Genomic DNA, 21,434 nt, shown 5'->3' on the forward strand with positions numbered 1-21,434 from the left:
GGACATCGCAGGCCTTCATCCCCGGTCCTTCACCAGCTTTGGGACTCGTTCCCCAGGCCCTTAAACATACTGTGTTTCTTCTGGCTACTGCCCTTCTCACACGAAAGGGAAAAACCTTCTGTATTAACAGGAAGGAAAGAAAACCACCACGGGGATGCCTGGGATGGGCGAGAAGAGCTGGCAAGACCTGGGTTGGCCACAGAGCCAAGTGTAGACAGCCATAATGACGGGAGACAGGAAGGGCCTGAAGAACGGAGGTGGTTAACAGGTAGCTGAGACCCCCTCCTTGTTCCCTCCCCAGAATCCTCCATGAACCTATACTGCCCACAGACACCTTCATGTGGATGTGTGCAGTGTGTGGCCTGGGGTCCAGGCAGCGGCATGCAGACTCTGGCGAACAGGAAAGTCAACTGACACCGAGGCCGCGGGAGAAATGAAAGCACCAGGGCGTTGTGCTGGTCCCTCACCAGCTCAGGGGAGCCATGGAAAACAGCATACAAAGCAGGGGGGAGAGACCGGAACAGCCTGTGTGCGTGGGGACTGCAGAGAGGCTAAATGAAGGGAACAACCTGTCCCCAGACTGCAGGTGACCAGAGACATGCAGCTGCCACTTACAGACGTAGAGAGCCGAGACGCCAATGTCATCTCCAGGTTTCCCTTCAGACCCACCAGGGGCGGCACCAACGTCAGCAGATCTTTAACCTCCTGGAACACTGACCAGTGCTGGGTGAGAAAGAATAAGCAGGTGAGGCCATACTGTTGGCACAGCTCTGCAGATGTCCACAGAGAACCTCAGTCATGACCTTGTACCCCTGTGAATCAACCTGTGAGACCCAGCCATGTCCTAAATGCTTATACTTTATTTTTGGGTTTTTGAGACATGGTCTCTCAACATAGCTCCAGGTATCCTGGAACTCACAGAGATCCACCTGCCTCTGCCTCTCAAGTGCTGGGATTAAGGGGGTGTGCCACCCCATGCCCAGCCTAAATGGTTTTAAATGAAACACAATACAAGACATTTTAAATATCATTAGTCAAATCAGCAGCAGTGGCCTCCAGCAAGCTCCCTCCTGCCTCCCATCCATAGAGCCCAGGAAAGCTCCAGGGCTAGAATGGAGGCCAGAGGTCCAGCCTGGCCCAGCCCGAAAATGTGCTGTTTACTGTGACGTGGGAATTCTGTGTGCAACAACAGTTTTGTAGAAATTGAAATGTGTCACCAGTTCAGAGTTATTTCTCTTAATTTGGGAGGCCTGGCAACACTCTGCAAAACTAGCTGGTGGGCCACTTTGTCAGGGTCTCAGTCAACCACCCAGCACCCTGATGGGCCCTGGGCTTTCCAAAACAGAAAAGACAATTTGATGGAGACCTTGCATCTCCTTCAAACATAAAAACAATAAAAACTGAAAAGGCAGAGTAGCTGGAATATTTCAAGAAACCTGGGAAAGAGAGGAGGTATTTGTGGCGATGGAAACCACCTCCCCACCACCCTCATATACCCACTGACTTAAGTATGACCTCTGTGGATTAAGATCTTGAGATTGCAGGGTTCTAGGTTCTAGGCCTAAAGATAAATTCTTCCTTTCCTGCAGGGGACAGGAGGCCTAGCCTCTAGTCCTCATTTCCCCTAGCTAGGAACAGTTAAAGGAGCATGAGCATGTCACCTCTGGGGAGAGCAGGAGTCACCCCCAGGCAGCAGGATTCTTGGGGGCGTGGAGGGAAAGGACCAGTCAGAGGTTCCACATGTCTTATCCCTGTGTTTATTGACTGTGTAGGAGCAAAATGTGGTCTCAATGTGCATAGCTTTTTAGTACTAAGTCTGAACATTTTTACCACGTTCATAACTTATTCCTTCTAGCAAATGTTTTTGCATTCGACAAAGTTTACCCATGTGTTTGGATCTTTTATAATAATGACATGAGCCCTTTAAGAAACACAAGCTTTTTCCTGCCTGCAGATGAAGGACTGCATTGGAGGCAGAGGCCCACCTGCAGGGGCCCTCCTTATCAGTCCAGCTACTGCCTGTTTGCTGCAGCAGGGGCCTCAGGCCTGCGAGCAGCTGCCTATCAGCCCTGTGCACCCCTCCTCGGGCACGTAACATTCACACCACCACCACACACACACACACACACACACACACACACACACACACACACACACACACACACTCCTACCCCGGCCAGGCTTGTCTGACACACCCCGTCCTTTCCATGTGCTCTGTTCTAGCCCTCATCCACCCTCCTCTGCCTCCCCCACAGCCTGGTGCACGTTCTCCCTACCACATACAAGGAGAACTAACACACCTCCTCTTCCTTAAGCTCTCCCCTCTCTCAGTCCCAGGAACTCCTGACCAAGTTCCAGCCTCCCTATCACACACAGCTCAGTGGTATGTCATGGCTCAGTGCAGCCTGGCTGTGGTACTGTCTTCCTGAAGCCTCAGTGACCTGCCATGTGTGAATGGGCTCTTCTAGCTCTGTCTGCTACCCCCTCCCCTGGGTAGGACAGCCTGAGGACCAAGTGCACACAGAACAAGCCTGACTCTGGACTTGCTCCCTGCCCTTCATGATGCTGCTACCTTAGTTTCCTGCTGGTCTCCCTAATGACTCCACCGCGGTCCCACTTCAAGTCCTGACCCATTCTCATTTTGGACTCCCCTCTCTCTTTACACCTCTTTTAAGGCTGGAGTTACTTCCAACAGCCAGCCCACCTTCCCCACAGGGCAGCACCCTGAAGACGAAGGAGAAAGGGAGACTTAATTCCATTGTCCTAGCTCTTGCTGGTAGTGCTACCTAGGGTTAGGGCTGAGTCAGTTCTGGCCACGGAACTGACTGATGGGGATGGGGATGGAAGCCAGCGCCTAGCATGAGCTAGAAGAGTCTATGCTGGACTATAACCCCAGCCCTGACCATGAGATTTAAGCCACAACTGATCATGTCAGGAATCATAGGACAAGAGGGTAGACAGGCTGGGACAATGTCAACAGAGACTAGTTAAATAGTATAACCATCCTTAAATTAATAGACTGCAGCCCTAACTCCCAGGATCTCCAGATACAAATGTTTAGAGGTATGGTCCCCAGAGAGAGGCTGAGTTAAGAAGGTCATGAATGGGTGAGCCCCAGTCCTACAAGACTGGTATCTCATAAACAGAGATTAGGGTAAGATGTGCAGAGAGGGGTGACCATGTGGGCACAGGGAAAACATGGCATTACTGGCTTAGGATACCAACCCTGACAACACCTGATCTCAGACTTCTAACCTCCAGAGCCATGACAATGTCAACTTCTGTGGAGCACACCGCCTGGCCTCTAGTGCTCTACAGCACGCTGGACAGACTAAGTCATGTGGCAAAAGGGGTAATGGTGATGCCACCGATCACCCAGCTCTAGGATGGCACTTTATCCAGGCTTCTTTTGATGTCTTCAATGCCATATCCACTTTGGGCTGACTGAAGCCTTGGGCTCATCTGTATCTCCAGCATCCCACCCACCTTATGGCTGCAAGCTGACCACACTGGAACCTCAACTTACCATCTCCAGACTTCTGACCTTCCTGCAGATGCCCCTGGGCCTGTCCCCGCTCCTGCCCACTCACTTCCTGTTCTGCCCACCAGGATTTAACCCTTTATCCTCTCCAATCTGACTTCAAGTTATCCTAACTTGTAAATTGTGCTATTAACCTCTCAAGCAAGACTTTAAAGATATCTGTCCCTGATGCAGGGGTGGGGTCGGCTGTGTGTGCGCGGGTGAGGTTTATCAGCAGTGGTAGCCTGTGGTACTGGGAGAGTGCTTCCCTTACTTACTTTCTCCTCCCCACATTGTTGACACTGCTGCCAGGATTGAGCTTTGTGACATAAATATAATCACTTCACCCAGTCGCTTCTGAGCCTGCACTGCCAACTCCACTCCTGAGGATACACCCAACGTGGGTCATTAAACTTGTTCAAGAATGTGGCTGGCAGCATCACACTTCACGCACAGCCAAACACCAGCATGGGCTGTCAGAGGGGGGCCTGCGGGGCAGCACGGCTAGGCAGGCGGTAGTTAGGCTGGTGTCTCCATCTGTATTTCACCATGCAGTATGCACCAGACAGTTTGCACACGACCATGCTGGACCCCAGTAACACAAAGACAGCACTCACTTTAAACAGAATCAAACTCCGGCTCTGGGGCACAATGGACAGAGGCCCTCACAAGTAGCCAACCACTGTCCCTCTCTTGACAAACACACTCCTACACATCCACAGACCTCATCAGCCTGCTGCCTGGAGCTCGCTCCTTCCCACAGAATGCAATGTGGAAACAGCCACCTTGTCCTCAAGGCCCACTCAAATGGTCCCGTCCTGTTCCCTCTCAAGACCTCTGACCTGCAGGAGGAAGGAGCTATCTCACCACCTCCACCCGCTGCCCAGTCCTCACTGACTGACCGACAAGCAAGCCTTCCGAGAGCCTACAGCAAATGAAGCATTGAGGAGGGAGGGAGCCCAGGCAGGCTGGGGATAGATGACCTCATGCAGTCTGGAAAGGCCCAGTCTCTGAGGATTAGCATGGCTGCCTCAGGTAGGGGCAGAGGACGTCATGGAAGAAGGTTGCACAAACTCTCTAGGAACAGGCTGATCCCAGAATTCTGAAGACCCAGTGTTCCATTCTCTGAGGTGAACAAGCAGAGACCAAGTGTCCTGGAATTACTGACACCCCCTCCAACCTCAAGAAGTTGGACACAGGTCCCCAAGGAGACACTGTGTATCCACTGTAGAAGAAATGCTGGGTACATGGAGGAACAGGAAACACTACTTGAGACACACACATGGGTTGAAAATTAAATGTAGTTTTGAAGATTTAAAAACAACAGCAGCAGTGTTGGGGCTGGGGTGGAACTCAGTGGTACGGTGCACAGCTAGCATGATTCTGTCCTCAGCACCACCGCCACCACACACACATGTGAGACACACGGAGATGGCCTTCCTGAATTATCATACTAGCCCTGCCAACACTTTGATTTCAGACTTCCAGCTTCCAAAGCCAGGATAATTTATGGTGGGCATCTTTCCTCCATGCCTGACAATTTGTCTAGTTTTCCTAAAGCAACCCTTAAGCTCCGTAACACACGCTGGAGGTAACAGACAGTGGAAATCACTCAACAATACAGGCTCGGGGTACCTGCAAATGCGGGAGAGGATGTCTCCCTCCAAAAAACCCTGCCAGATAGAGACTGCCACTCTTGCCAGGGAGATTTGGGGGCATATGCAACTCCCATGCCCAGCTCTGTACCTTTCTCCACCCTGAAGGAGCTACATGGGGATTCTGGAGAGGTGGGTCTGTCCGTTCAGCTCTGTCCATCACCCAGACCACAGAGACCAGCAGGCATGCACTCAGGCACCTGGTGCTCACAACTCAGAGAGGCAGGTACTCTCGTTTTTCCTGCTTTACAAAAGGGGGAACTGAGGCAGGGAGCCATTAAAGACTCCTGTACTGAGTAGTAGCCTTGCGCAATAGGCTTACACTCAGCGGCAGGAAAGAGACGGAGGCTGCTGTGGGCTCACTCACACAGGCTGCCTTTGAGGGCTTTCAAATGCCATCGCTGTAACTCTTAAGATGCTGGAAGCCCAATGTACCTCCTCACCAGCACTGCTGACGCTGGACCCAGCTCAGAGCTGCCGCCCACTGGGAGTCCCCTGGCTCCTTCCCTGGACCCTATCTGTCCCCTCTCCCTTGAAGCCCAGTACGTACTTGGACAATGTTCATCACCAAGCCAGCTGTCATCATGCCCAGGCCCGACAACAGTATGGGTATGGCGACCTGGCATGTGGTGGTGAGGACGGACTCGGGGAGGACTCCATGAGGGGAGCGGGTGAGCTCACAGCTGAAGCCTCGAAGCTTCTTGCCCTGAAAACGGAACTCAAGGCTGAGCTGAGTGACGACCATGGTTGGGCCCCCGTCGAGCCTGCGGCCTCTCCTCCCTGCCCACCAAGGCTCTCTTCGGCAGAGGGCCACACAGACAGAAGCTTTTCAGGAAGCACCACAGTGGGTCCCTGACAGCCCCTTGGCTGAGGGCCAGAGAAAACAATGCCAGACCTGCTCAGAGCCTCATTCCGGAGGCTGCCAGTGTCTTCTGTTCACTCCACTGGTCAGGTTCTCCTTAGAGGGAGAGTGCACTGTGTATCTGCTGGGACCTCCCTCTGCCAGCCTGCCAGAGAGGCTCGCTATCCCTCAGCGGCGACCTTGACAGTGTCCAATAGTCCAGCCCACGCTAGCCAGGCTGGGCAGGAACAGAGCCCACATAGGCCTGGCCCTGGTAAGCACCCACGCAGAGGTCAGCATCCCCCTCTGCACATGTGCCAAGAATGGCACAAGACCACAGCTCCAGGCATACTCACCCAGGCCCACGTAGGGGGCTCTATCCTGCAAGGTCAGGGACTCTGTGGGACTACAAGATGAAATCAACTCCTGTAGTCATCTCCATGCCAGTGTCCAGGGCCTTGTGGCCACAGTCTGAGGCTGCGCTCACAGAGGCACTGTGGTCCTGCTTTCCCTCAAAGACTGCTTTTGCTTAACACGTCTGAACAGGCTCTGCCGAGCCCCACCCTTGGCCTAGAGGGGGAGGGGTCTGGCTGGGAGGCCACATTAGAGTCTAGAGATGCTGAGGGTACCCCTTGTATACGCCATGGGCCAGGAAGAGCACTTCTAGGCCTAAGGGCTGAGAGAATACAAACTGAGGTCTCCACCAGCAAAGGCCCCAAGCTGAAGGTCTGACTGACTGCCCACTAACCCAGGGTCCACCTCTGGGTCTTGGCCTCCCCTCTCCCATTCCTACCACACCACCCTCTGGGGCACCTTGCCTCCTTCTCACAGATCATTCATCCCCTGCTCAAGTCCAAACCCCTTTATCTCCCTAGGCAGAACTTCCTCCCTAACTAACTGTCCCCCAATCCGTCCGCCCCAGAAAGCCTCACCACATCTTCACTCTCGTCTGCTCGTCTGTGGCGGTTTTAATCCTGTCACAAGGCCAGACATGCAGGCTGTAAACTTTAGTCCTGGTTCTGGTGGGCCACCCCTACATGCCCAGACTGCTTAGCCTATAGCTCCTGGTGGAGAAGCCACCACATGGGGCAGTTTCTGGGCCTGCCTGTCTCTTGGGACAGTCATGTTTGAAAGCCAAGAGGTCAGGCAACATGGGGAAGCTGTGTGCAGATGAGTGAGGTACCCTGGGCCAGGACCTGCACAGGCCCGACAGGCATTGCCATAGAGATGCTGAAACTGAAGATCAGTGACCAGAGTGAATGCGCAAGAGGAGCTTCCAGGCTTGGGATGCTGAGCCATACAGCATCCTGGAACTGGACCCCAGAACCTTGTCCACGCTCTAGATTTTCTTCATCTCAGGTGCACCAGCTCAGCGCTCTACCAGTCCCGCCTCTCCACCAGCCCCCAGCTTCTCCATCAGCTCAGCCTCTCCACCAGCCCCCAGCTTCTCCACCAGCCCAGACTCTCCACCAGCTCCCAGCCTCTTCCACGCTTCCAGACTGTTCCTTTCAGCTTCCTGTTCAAGAGCAAGCACCTTAAACTCATTTGTCATGGTAGTTTCTTCCAAAGTGCCTCTGTCAAACCTCAGTGAATATCTGCCAGCAAGGCAAGCTGAGCCCAGACACCCTCATTGCAGCCCTACATCCAATCTGTTGTCCTCAAAGCCTCCTCCCATCTCTCCCCTCAGCTCCAGCATAGGGAACCGTCTCAGTCATGACCCTGTGGTCCCTCACCTATCTCCCCTAACAACCAAAACGTGCTTTCCATATCAGCAACCCACATGGTTGTTCTAAGAAGGTACCCTCACACATGAGTGACACATAAGCAAGCCTCACCTTCTGACAGCCGTATCTGAGCCATCTCTGTGCCAGTACACATTTCCGGTAGACACCCAGAAGGAACCTCTTATGAACCCTCTGTCATGTTAAATTCCTCACACGGTTGGCTGGCCTCAATAGTGATTGGCCTTGTAGCCACACGAGGTGCCTCTTGGTCTCTGAGTGCCACTAGTTTCCAGCCAGAGCCTCACAGCTCCCTACCCAGAATTCCTAGGTGCAAGCAAGCACCATGATGGCCCTATGGACGTATGAACAGGAATACCTAACCATTCTTCCCAAGAAAGGGCTTTTCCGGGCAGCCCTGCTGTGGTTTTGGAGCAAGGAAGTCACTCCTGACCACACTCTACGAAGCCCTGTCATGGCCCGCTCAGTGGGCAGGACATCCTACTGTATTCACAACATATGACACCCTACTTTTGTATTTCTTCAGATGAGGAACTGAAGGCCCCAGGAGGGCTTTCCTTCAATCACAATGTGCACTAACACTCAAGAAGTAAACACCCTTCTCCCCATCCCTCCCGGCCACAGAGGAGTAGTCTAGTAGGAGAGCACATGCCTAGCATCCATCCCCCCAGGCAGCCCCCCGTATGACCTGTGACCTGTGGCTTGGCTGGATCTAAACACACATGCGTCAGTGTGAAACAGCAGAGACAGGAGCTGCAGATGCCACTGGTGTCCGGCACTGGCTGGATTGAGACAATCCTATGGTGATATTTTATTTGTACTGAAATGTGATTTTATCTCTATGTTAATAAAGTTGCCTTGCGGTCAGAGAAAGCCAGAGCAGAAGCTGGGCGGTGGTGGCGCGCCTTTCATCCCAGCACTTGGGAGGCAAGGCCAGGCCAGGTGGATCTTTGTTTGTTCAAGGATACAGCCAGCATGGCAGACACACGCCTTTAATTTCAATACCAACCATAGAAGACCTGGAGGTCTGTACAGATAGGCGGTGATGAGGAGGTCATGTGGTTGGGTTTACAGCCAATGAGAAGGCAGAACAGAAAGTCTATAAAAAGGAAAAACACAGGAAGTAGGGGAGGAACAGCAGTGGCAGTGAAGGGTAAGGTTTATAGCTCTTAACTATTGCTCTGACCTCTTAGCTTTTAACTCTGCAATTGGCTCTGTGTTTCTTATTTAACAAGATGGCTACAACTACATTTGGCACCCAAGGTGGGGCTCGCACCCATGACCCTGAGATTAAGAGTCTCATGCTCTACCTGCAGGTTGGTGCTGTGCTGGCTGCTGAACACCAACCCAGGAAGGAGCCATCTTCAGGTACAGATGCCAGCATTTTATGCTGGCATTGGACCTTCCACAAGGCCACCCCAGCCTGGGGTCACACATCCAAACAGAACTCACTGAGTCATACACATCGGCTCCCTGAAATGCTCTCATCAGTACAGGAGAGAGAAATGGCCATTTCCTGAGTAAACTCACCAACTGTGGAGAAACGCACAGGAGGAGAGGGAGAGCAATCAATATGAGGGAGGTCATTAAAACCAAAATGCTGAAGTGGTTACCTTTGGTGGGCAGGCTTACAATGATCCTTTTTATTTCTGTGTGTGCTGACTATTGTAATCACTTGCTTTTAGGACCGTTAAGCTTTCAGCAGAAATAAATAAAAGAGCGTACTCGTGTGAGAAAAAGTACGTTCCCGGGAAATCTGAGAACACCACATGTCAATGAGGCTTACTGGGTCACAGCACAGAACATCTCAATGTGATTTTAAAAATAGTTCCAGCACAGTGGAAAATCTCAGAGCCTGACTGGGCATCGTTCGGATCTGGGTCAAGCATCAAGTGGCTTCCTGGGTGACCTTGAACAGTCCTTCCCATCTCTGGGCCCCCAGCCTGTCCTACAGTTCTGGACGTGAGGGACTGGGGGCCCATCAGCAGCTCTCGACCTTTATGTACAACAACACACACACACACACACACACACACACACACACACACACACACACCCTGGAAGTAAAGTGTGGTGAGCGTTGCACGTGTGGCATCAGTTTCTGTCCCCAACACGGTGGGAGGGAGAGAGTACAGGGCTCTGGCACGTTCACCACTGATGCTAGCTTCTGAGTCTGACACCACAGCAGAGGTGTGCACCATCCCAGGAGCAGTTTCCAGATGCTGTGCTCTCAGCTACCTGGCCATAAAATCATATCCACTGCTCAGACCCCAGACATCAGGCTGAGTCCTTCCTTTTCTAATCTCCTTTGTTTTCTGGTCTGAGCCAGCAGAACCCAGGGGAGAGGGTGAAGAAGGCCTACCTCAGCTTCTCGTGTGCCCTCTAGATTCAGGCCTCCTTACCAGCATCCCTGCCAAGGCCTTGGGCAACCCCCCTCTCCCAGCTGTTCTGGCATAGATCAGCTGTTTTCTGTCCAGCCCTTGCTGCTGTCTGGCACAGACACCTGCATCTGTTGTCTCTTCCCACTCAATCATGAGTGTCGCAGGAGTACGGCCTGTCTGTCTATATTGTTCACCATAATTCTGTGCATGGTGTCTGGCTCCTGCACACACAGTGTGTGTTGCCAGAACAAATGAACGAATGATTGAATAAACAGAATGGCAGAAACAACAAGTAAAAATAACCCAGTCACATGCTCATGGCCTTTAGTGCCAGCGTCAGCACCACAAGAGAAAAAGGAAGCTCCAGCATCCTTCCACAGGCAGAACAAAGACAATGCACTTACCTACAATACCCCAGCACTTACTCACAATACCCCAGCACTTACTTACTTACAATACCCCAGCACTTACTTACAATACCCCAGCACTTACTTACTTACAATACCCCAGCACTTACTTACAATACCCCAGCACTTACTTACTTACAATACCCCAGCACTTACTTACAATACCCCAGCACTTACTTACTTACAATACCCCAGCACTTACTTACAATACCCCAGCACTTACTTACTTACAATACCCCAGCACTTACTTACAATACCCCAGCACTTACTTACAATACCCCAGCACTTACTTACAATACCCCAGCACTTACTCACAATACTCCAGCACTTACTTACAATACCCCAGCACTTACTTACAATACCCCAGCACTTACTTACTAACAATACCTCAGCACTTACTTACTTACAATACCCCCAGCACCTACTCCAGCCAGAAAGGCTCTGAGTGGCCTAACCAGGAGTTCCCTGTGGCTCTTGCTCTTGTGGCAAGGTCCCCAGCCAAATGCCCTCCTCAGCAGGTGGCCCAGGAACACACCTTCCTCAGGTCCCCAGGGAAATGTCTTCCATAGGGAGGGGCTAAGCCTTGAGTCTGCCTGTCCCTCAGTCCACTAGCCCGAGGGACTTTCCAAGAAAGCCCTTCTGCAGGAAGTGGCATTCACTCTTCCATTCCACACAGCAGGGCCTCCTCATCTGAGGTGGCTCCACACTTGTGGAGTAGCAGCAGGCCGCGACTGTGGGAGACTAAGAAATGCTGTGGTTCCTGCTTGCCCAGCTCAGGTCATTATTGGAGTCATTATCTCCATAGCCTAGAGTGGGACTCTTCCCTCTCCGGAGGGACAGGAGGGCCTGGCCAGCCAGTCTCACGCCCGCCAGAAGGCTTCCGGCACAATCCAGGGCACCTGTCCAGCTCTTCTGTGGTGCTCCTTGCTAACTAACTGCATTCGGCTGGAGTGCAGCCTGCTGTGGACAAAGCCTGCCCTCTCTCTTCATATGGCGCCTCCGCCTCTCGCCCCAAAGCTGCTCTTAGCCACAGTGAGAAACACCCTGACCGGCTCTGCTCCGACTCCCTGGTCCTCCTACCGGCTGGCTGGACTTAGGAACTGCTTGTAAACGGGGCCTCAGGGACGTGCTCTCCACCTTCAATTCAGGGAGTACACCCAACAATAGCTTCAAATCAGACCCTTGAAGAGTGAGGCTCGTTTTCCAAACTTAGGAAGGATGAGGACTTACTGCTTCCCCTTGGAGCAGTCCGACTTGGCCTGTCTCTGAAGCTGGGAAGAATGAAAGGGTTCAGGGCCGGTGACCACAGCATTAATGTGTCCCCATTGCTAAGACTATTCACCACCGCCCGCCAGTACGGAAGGAATGACTGTAGCCATTTCTGGCTGCTGAGAGGTGTCCCTCTGCTCTGATCACATAGGTTCCACAGCCTCCGGCCACAGTGGGCCTCAGCATTACAAAGGTCAGCAGAACGCGCCTCACCTGTATTAGCCTTCGGGAATACAGGTGTGACATCCCCCTCCCTGGGAGTCCTTGTCACACACCCATAATGGACAGACAAGTCACTTACTGAGGAACTGGCACAGAAAGAACGGGGCACTGTCCCACAGCTGTGCAGGCTGGGCCATGGAAGTTGGACTCCTGAAAACGACCGTGATCTGGGGACCACACCACCCCTGACACTGTAACACAACAGCTTCTGACCTCTGGAACAAAGAATTCGTGTACACAGTTTACTTACACCCATGCTAACTTGCCAAGGAGCCCACTAGTCCCTTCTTATCTCACACTTGTACAGTCCGTCTACACTGAAATCAGTGAGAACCCCTGTTCACTGAAGCAGGGCTAGGTCTGCCTATTTCGTGGCCCCTGGAGTCTCTGGGCCATGCACGATGACCACCAATTATCTACTAGTTGCTGTCCTGCCCTGCACAACACACAGCTTCAATGACTGGCCACATGCGGCATCTTCCAGGAGCCCCAGCCCTGTAACCCTCATTGCTCCCTACAGTTCAAATCTATTTCATTTAAATCCCGCGTGTCAGTCTGTTTCAAGTTTTGTCCTGTTCAAGACCGATAATCAGAACTCACAAAAAAGCATCTCCCATTTACACTCTTCGACGCTTCCCTGTGCTGTTCTTACAGGGGGTGGGATATGAACCCAGCTGGGGACAGGAGACGGTTTCCACTGACCACCCAAGTTCAGAGCCTTGGGGAGAGGATCCCTGCTCCTTGACGGTCTCTAGAGCTTGTTCCAAATCTGTGAAAGGTTGTCCCCATCAGGAGATCCCATTCCTCTAAGCAGCCCTACCCCAATTTCAGACCATTGCACCCCACTTTTCTCAAGACTCTTGACATTGTTGTCTGCTCCATGTTCCCAAGTAGCAATTCTGCCAGACTTTAAGAAAGAGGGACAGGTGAAGGTGAGCCTGCCTAACTGGGTGAATATTTCCCACCATTAGCTCTGACAGTAGAGGAGCCACATGTCAATAAATGGGAATGGTTTCATATTATGATTTTAATGTATCAGTTAAAAAATTAAAAACTGAGCCAGGCAGCAGTGGTGCAGGCCTTTAATCCCAGCACTCGGAAGCAAAGGCAGGTGGATTTCTGTGAGTTTGAGGCCAGCCTGGTTTATAAAGCAAGTTCCAAGACAGCCAGGACTGTTACACAGAGAAACCCTGTTTCTTGAAAAACAAAACAAAACAACAAAATTAAAAATTAGAGGACATGGTGTGGGGGATAACCTCAAAAAGTGAAAAGCAGCCTGCAGCTAACAACTAGCAGGGACAATAGAACCTCAGCTCTGTAACCACAGAGAGGCGAACTGATGACCGCAATGTGCCAGGCCAGGACCTGGCCATTGGCCATGGTATGAGCAGAAACCTGGGAAGGCTGTCTTAGGGTTTTTATCGCTGTGATAAAGACCATGACCAAAAGCAATGTGGAAGAAAAGGGGTAATTTCATCTTAGGTGTCTAGGTAACAAACAGTCTATCACTGAGGGAGGTCAGGGTAGGAACTCAAGCAGGACAGGAACCTGAAGGCAGGAACTGAAGCAGACACCATAGAGGAATGCTGCTTATTGGCTTGCTCTGCTGGCTTCTTTACACACCATCCTGGGCCACCTGCTGAGGATGGCGCCACCCATAGTGGGCTTCCCCCCTCTCAACCAATCATTAATCAAGACAATACTCCATAGACTTGGCCACAGGGTAATATTTTTTTTTAAAGATTTATTTCATGTGCATTGGTGTTTTGCCTGCATGTATGTCTGTGTGAGGGTGTCAGATTCTCTGGAACCGGAGTTACAGACAATTGTGAGCTGCCATGTGGGTGCTGGGAGTTAAACCTGGGTCCCCTGGAAGAATAGTCTGTGCTCTTAACCGCTGAGTCAACTTTTCAGCCCCACACATGGCAATCTTATGTGACAATTCCTCAACTGAGTTTCCCTCTTCCCATGTATTTTTACATTAGTGTCAAGTTGACAAAAGCCAACCAGTGCACACCATGTGCCTACCCTTCTGGGTTATAGAACCATGAGCTAATGATGGCTGCTAAGCTTGTGGTTATCTATGACACGACAAGAGAAAACTAACACACAGACCAAGGGTGCCTGAGTCTGCTAAATCGATGGATGCCTACAGAAAGCCTGTGTTTTTAATTGCAATTAACTGAGTATCAACTGACTCATCAAACTCTCTGCCAAACAGCACAGTCTTTGCAGATGGCCAGTATCAACTTCTGACACATACAATGAGAAACCAAAGCAGCACTCCCTGCCAAAGCAGGGCCTCTTTCTCCTGTGAGGACATCATCTCCTCCCTGATGTCCTTGTGTGTTCATTGTGGGACCTCAGAGAAGGCATTGGTAGAAGGCAGTGCTTGAGGAGGACACAGGCTCTGAGCCATTCTAAGAAAGACTGTATCTGACTACATACTTTCTTAAAAGAACATGCTTGGGGCTGGAGAGATGGCTCAGTGGTTAAGAACACAAACTGCTCTTCCCGAAGAGTCAGGTTTGAATCCTGGCTCCACATGGTAGCTCTTAACTTTAACTCCAGTTCCAGGGGATCTAACACTCTCTTCTGGCCTCTCTCTCTGAACACATATAGTACATGTACATATGTGCAGGCAAAACACCCATAAATGTAAATAATAGAGTATGCACAGTAAAAAAAAAAAAAAACAACAACAAAAAAAAAAAACACCAAAAGTGATAGATAGATAGATAGATAGATAGATAGATGATAGAGCACCTTCACATTCTATGAGAAATCCTTCACATTCTTTGACACAACTGACATACACAGGACCTCTAAAGATCAACCAGGACAAGGACAGTCACCCCAGAGATGCAGTATCTTTACTGACTTTAAAAAACATTTGCATATATGTATCCATGGCACACACGTGTGTGCATGTTCCTCTGTATGTGGAGGCCAGGGGCTGACATCAGGTGTCTTCCTCTATCTTTTAAGTCAAGTCTTTCACTAAACCTGGGCCTCATCAATTTGGCTTGATTGGCTAGCAGCAAGCCCTAGGGATCCTCCATCTTTTCCTAGCACTGAAATAGTAACATGTCCCATCTGCCTAGATTTTTTTTTTCAGACAGGGTTTCTCTGTGTAGCCTTAGCTGTCCTGGAACTCACTTTATAGACCAGGCTAGCCTCAGACTCACAGAGATCTGCCTGCTTCTGCCTCCCAAGTGCTAGGATTAAAGGTGTGTGCCACCACCACCCGGCTGGTTGCTCAGATTTTTATGTGGGTGTTAGGGATCCAAATTTAAGTCCTCATATTTGAATGGCGAACATTTTATCAATGGAGTGATCTTCCCACTTTTTCTGTTTCTGTAATAGAACCCTGGAATGCAGCTAATTTAAAAAGGGAAAGGGTTAATTTCAGTTTGTGGTTCTGGAATTTTGGGAGCACAGTGCCATACAGTCAGCTTCTGGAGCTCCACAGACTGCACTGTGTCACAGTGGAAAGGCATAGAGGGGAGGCGGGTGCACATGGAAGTTGGACATCAACAAAACAAGTAGCATGAGAAAGCCAAGGAAGCCAAACTTACTTTATAACAATCTGGTCTTGGGATAATTCACCCACTCTGAGTGGGTGCCTCTTTAAAGCCCCACCACCTCTCAACACAGTTATATTAGGGACTAAGCTTCAACACGATCTGTGGCAGGGACAAACCACATTCAAACACAACGTGTACCCAAAGAATATAAACCAGTATGGAGATACTCACTCATTCCTCATTAGCAATGCACACGGTTATAGCCTTGATAAAGCCTCTCACTGACTCCTGATGGTCTCATACAACCCCTCCCACCACACTGGGGACTGAACCTAGTGACCTGCTTACAACCAAGAGCAGCAAAGCTTCTACAATCAGGTGACCCAGATGGCCTTGCCGCCATGGGCTTCTTTGGCAGACTACACATTAAAGAATCAGGTGCCTCGTGGTGCAAGGACTAGGGGGTCTCCAGGAACAGCACTGAGGAACAGGGCCTGGGTCAAGCACTCAGGTAGTGAGCAGAAAAACACCTGTAGTCTCAGGAGAGAGGGGTCCTTAGCCCACAGCAGCTGTGAGCTTTTTAAGAAGTATTTTAATTGGCTGAGTTTTAGGTAGCAATAGAAATTAACACATGAAATGCAGTTTGTATCTAGCAGGTAGAGGGGTGTGGGTGGGCGTGTGCACACATGCGCATGCACGGGCAGAGCTGTGTTTGCAGGTACTCGGAAGCCAGAGTGGGTGTTCTCTATTGTTCTTGGCTTTATTCCTTTGAGACAAGGTCTGTCATTGAGCCTGCAAGCTTGCCATTTTGGCTAGGCTCACTGGCCAATGAGCTCCCAGGGTCTGTCTCTATTCCCCAGTTCTGGGGTTATCTGAGTTATGAGTGTAACTATGCTCACCTTCTATGGGTCTTCATTTTCCCCCACAGAGCTGTCTCCCCATCCCCTGGCAGACTGTTAAAGATGAGAGAGGCTGGCAATGATCCACCCACAAGTGTTGGGTAACAGGTATCACCTACAGTTTTCCCTGGACTAGAAAGGAGATTTGGTAAGAGCCACATGCAGGGCCTTGGATCTTGTGGTTCTACTTGGAATACGATACCACTGACTGCCTCAGGTGTGTAGCACATGGCTTCTCAAGTTCACTCATGGCAGCATCTGGTAGTGATATTACACTGAGTTGTTGCTATGGGCTCTACTGCCTCCCCCCCACCCCACCCTACCCCCACCCCCCCCCCCGCCACAATGCACATATATAATAAGCCTTGGTCTTCTACACCTCAGGATGTGACTATTTCTGGAGACAGAGCCTTTAAAGGGGAAGTGGAAATGAGGTCATTAGCATAGACCTAATTCAATATGGCTGGTGCCCTGATAAGAAGAGAAGGAGACACAGGCACAAGAGAAGCCTCAGAGGGAAACCACCTTGAAACGCCTTGACATTGGGCGTCCAGTCTCCGCAATGGAAACAGATTAGCTTTATGCGCCTTACTCCCTCACAGAACAATGAGAGACAGGAAGTGGCCCAGTGAATCTGGGTGTCTCTGTAGGGCGGGGCCAAAGTTCCATGGCCCCAGCCATTATCCTGCTGTGCTTCACTTGGGTTAAGCTAAAAGACCTCACCCAATACATAGAAAAGATGGCGTCCTGTGAGCCTCAGTTGCCCAGTCCTCAAGTTCCCTGCCCCCAGGTAGCTGTCTCTCACCTGGAAATAGTTTAGAAGCAAGCCAGCCCAGGAGAGCCCCAGGCCTGCAAACAGGAAGGGTAATAGCACCTGAAAGCCAATGACCAAGGCACTCTCTCGGCTGTGCTGGGCCTCCAGTGATTTGGCATCCACATTTTGGCTCTCAGAGACCTCCTGATGTCCATCTTCGGAAGCCTCGGAGAGTCTTCCTGCACTGTGGTCGGGGGATGGCCCCAGTTCCTTCGGCCTACTACAGCCTTCCAGCCTCCGCTGTCGGGCCTCCGTCCCTTCCATCGGCACACGGCTGAGCCCAGCAGCCCTGACCTGGGAGACACAAAGTGACAGGGCTGAAGGGGAGAACTGAGTCCTCAGGGCCCCTCAGACTCCATCCATCCACCCGGCAGCCACCATTCAGGGCTGGCCTCCACAGCTCCAACACCACAGGTCTCTGCAGTTCACTGTCATATACACAGGCCTGAGGATGAAGCACAGCTGTTAAAGGACCATTAGCTGTACAAAGAAGCCAACAGAGAGCGAGGCTCCCTATCAGCCAACCAGTCAAAACCCTGACCTGGCACTGACGAGAAGTACACTCATCCAGCATGTCCTGGCTTCTATCCTCAATACCACCACCCCACACGAATGAATGAATGGATGGATGAATGAATGAGCAGCAGAAAATAGTCAGAACTTGTCAGAACTCTGGGAATTAAGCCAAGGCTTGTAGCAACCCAAGGACTATCAGGAACACTGTGACCTTCATCATATTAGTGACAATCCAGCTCCCTCACTCAGTCTCACTGCCGTCAGTGTGGAAGATGGCTGGCTTCGAGTCCACCAAGGTGATTAGATTAAGAAGTTCCCAGGGTATTGCTGAGGCATGACTTGCAGAAACGATTAAGCCTTTCTGTGGGCTGGGGTCTAAGACTGAATAAAGAGAGGAAGGTGCTTCCTAGACTGCCCAGATGTAAGCAAACTCCCACCTGTGTGTCAGCATGCCTTGTGCTCTCTTAAGCCTGAGCAAAACATAAATACTCCTCAAGGTTCTTCCATTAGCTATTTGTTCTGAACAACAAGAAAAGAGACTAACACATTGGGAGAGCCAGCAGCCTGGAGCTCCCTGGCTGTCCAGAACTCTAGTTCTCACCCCCATATGGGGTTCTGGGGACACTCCTCTGCAGACAGCCTGGAGACCCTTAGTGCTGAAAACCTCTGAAACAACAGCAGGTGCCACCTGGCTGCTTGCAGACTGATGAAGGGATCATAAGGAAAAGCTGGGGAATGAGGGCTCCATGGGGACAGGAGACGGTCCAAGGCCATCTGGGAACGCAATAGGGCTCACGTCCAGGGCTGGACATCAGTTCAAAAAATGGCTGACCAGGCAGAGGGTGAATGCTGAGAGAGGATGCTAAGGGCTCTAGAATGGGAGGGATCCCAGGGTGCCCAGACTGTCCCTCGGTGGGGCCTGCAGACTGGGTGGTGAGTCATAACGGATCACTTGGCAACAGTGGCACACAGAGTACAGAATGGTGTTCAGTGAAGTCACCAGACAGTGAGTGGCCACAGCAAGTCCTCCTGACAGGAGAGACTCTCAGTCCCGGAAATGGCTCGCTCTTGAGAGGACACAGTTTTCAACAACTAAAGGAGACAGAGACAAATTCACCTCAACAAATATGAGACACAAACAAGAAAGTGTGTATCCAACAGAAAGAAGCAGTTATGGAAAGTGTCCCCAAGGAGGATCAGACTCAGGCCGGGGTGTGTGTGTGTGTGGGGGACTTCCAAGTGGTTTTGTTAACATCTTCAAGAACTCCTTAGCACAAACTGACAAAATCGGTGGCAGGCGTGCCCAGCCTTGAAGACGCTCCCCTCAGTCAGGGAACACAAGTCCAGGGCTGTGGGGTACAGTTGCATGCTTCGGAAGGCAGGCTATGGTGCTGTGGAGACAGTGAGGCAGAGGCAAGACCCCACTGCAGAGGAGTGGGCAGGGCTGTCACATGGGGCCTCACGAGGGTGGGCACTGGAGGCTCTGTAGGAGGGAGGAGGGAATCAGGGCCAGTCAATAACCCCAGCAAGCCCTCCTGGGCCAAGATTTGCCCAGTAACCCAGAACACAGAGAAATGATGAATCACCATTGTAGAATGTCTTGGCTGCTACAAGATAATGGCCAAGCTCACTCTGTGATTCCAAAATAGTCCATCCAACCTTCCCTAAGGGAGGGGGCTGAGAGCAGAAGACTGCCTGTGTGGGACAAAAAAAGACCCCTGCCACACGCTCAGAGGAAAGCCAGGTTCACAGCGTCAAAGGGCTAAAAACTAATGTGAACCTTAATGTAGACAAAACAAATTCTAAAAGTAGTCCAAAGAGTAAGGCTTCTCCCAAGATTCTGGGAGAGACAATGATTCCCTAACTTGGAGCAAGGAGAAAAAAATCAAGATGACAGATGACCACAGGACCAAGGGAAAGCAAGGTGCTTTCAGGACACGAGTTCCTAAAGTGAAGGAACATTAGACCACTGCCATCCCAGAGCCACAGTGTCAGCATTCAACAGTAACAAACACGATGCCAATGAGGCTAGCCTCAAACTGGATGTGTAGCCAAGGAAGATCTTGAACTTTCTGGTCTTCCTGCCTCCTCTGGAGTGATGAGATTACAGGCATGCACCGCCATATTCATGGGGCACAGGGGACTGAAACCAGAGTTTCACACATGCCAAGCAAGCACTTTGCCAGCTGAGCCATATCTGAGGAGGGAGTGTAAGCAGGAGCCAGTGAGCCAGTCCACAGATGCTGGAAAAATAGGACCTGGACAGGAAGGCTGAACCAGCCTAGTGCCATAGGATCACCAGGCTGAAGGAAGCACTCACAGATGATGACCACGCATGGCTAAGAGATAAGCAATTAAAGAGCCCTCTCTCAAAAACAAAACAAAAATAAAAACCCAAATCAACCATCACTCCTGGCTGACCATTAATTGCACTGAGATTATGGATAGACTTGAATGGGCTTTCAAATAGACAAAGAAACCAGGTCATGTTGAAGAGGTGGGGCTTTCCCGCCAAGCTGATCCAGGGAAGTCCCTCACTGGACTGCATGGCCAAGGTCCCAATTCTTAGCCCAGAATAAGCCACAGATAACCAGACATCTACCACTACTGCTCAGAGAAACTGCTATTTCATTCTTGCTTGAATTTGGTGAGGATCCTAAACTCTAGAAACACACACACACACACACACACACACACACACACACACACACACACACACAATATCTGTTCAACAGATATGGCTGTTTCTGCTGAATATTTGCAGGTCCAAGATTGGCTGATTCTGCAGATGAGGATCGCAGATACAGAGGGCATCTGGGGTGAGCACTCTACCATGATGTTTTTTTCCAGCCAGCTTTAGAGTGAGCCAATTGCCAGTGTGGGCAGTTACAACTGTAGACATATTAAAACCATTGCAGGAGTTGGATGCGCCAATTATGGCATTAATGAAGTGTTCAGAACAGTATGAGATACAGTCAATGCTTAAATGTCTCGGGGAGAATAAAGTGCCACTCTTAACAAAAACACAAATGTTTGAGGAATTCGGGCAATGTGTATGTCTCATTAGCTGTGCAAATAAACGGTGCAGCCACCAAGGACACAGGGTGACAAACCCAGCCAAGACAAGGCAGGGCATCTGGTGGAGGCTCTCTCTGCAGGCAGACACCTCCAGGTCTCAGGGACAGGAGCAAAGGGGTGTCTGCTTTGTTTAAGCTCCCTCTGCTGGCAGAGTGGAGCTTGGACATGCTGAACAGCCAGAGAGAGTCAGAAGGACCATACAAAAAAGAAAAATAACAATATAAAAATTAACTATAAAAGAAAGCGTTTGGATCCAAAACCACAGACTCAAACTCCAAGAGAGTAGGGAAGGGAAGGGAAGAGAGAGAGAAAATCAGATCTCAATACAAGAATATCAAGTTTAAATATATGGCAGGGCAAAATTCTGAACAAAATTTACAAGAAAGTAAGTTTATAACTAGAAAGAGAGCGCAGCAGGTAAAGGTGCTTGTCACCAGGCTTGGCAACCTGAGTTCAGTCCCTGGGACCCACATGGTGAAAGGTTAGAACTGACTGACCCTAAGTTGTCCTCTGACTTCTGCACACGCGCGCGCGCACACACACACACACACACACACACACAC

General features: G+C 50.7%; 1 protein-coding gene across 4 annotated transcripts in view; it reads right to left on the reverse strand.

The window, feature by feature from the left end:
• Window positions 1–21,434, reverse strand: part of Slc41a3 (solute carrier family 41 member 3) — a 53,659-nt gene that overhangs the window by 29,415 nt on the left and 2,810 nt on the right. Inside the window, exons 2-3 of one of the 4 annotated variants that reach the window (XM_036181465.1) lie at window positions 17,269–17,571; window positions 616–723 (exon numbers count right to left, since the gene is read on the reverse strand). In XM_036181465.1, the coding sequence (XP_036037358.1) occupies window positions 616–723; window positions 17,269–17,571 (411 nt within the window). Of the gene's footprint in view, window positions 1–615; window positions 724–5,725; window positions 6,126–17,268; window positions 17,572–21,434 lie in introns of those variants that run through there. The other 3 variants (XM_036181467.1, XM_036181466.1, XM_036181468.1) reach the window with 3 other exon arrangements.

The sequence above is a fragment of the Onychomys torridus genome, chromosome 3 (assembly GCF_903995425.1).
Source record: "Onychomys torridus chromosome 3, mOncTor1.1, whole genome shotgun sequence".
Classification (NCBI taxonomy): domain Eukaryota; kingdom Metazoa; phylum Chordata; class Mammalia; order Rodentia; family Cricetidae; genus Onychomys; species Onychomys torridus.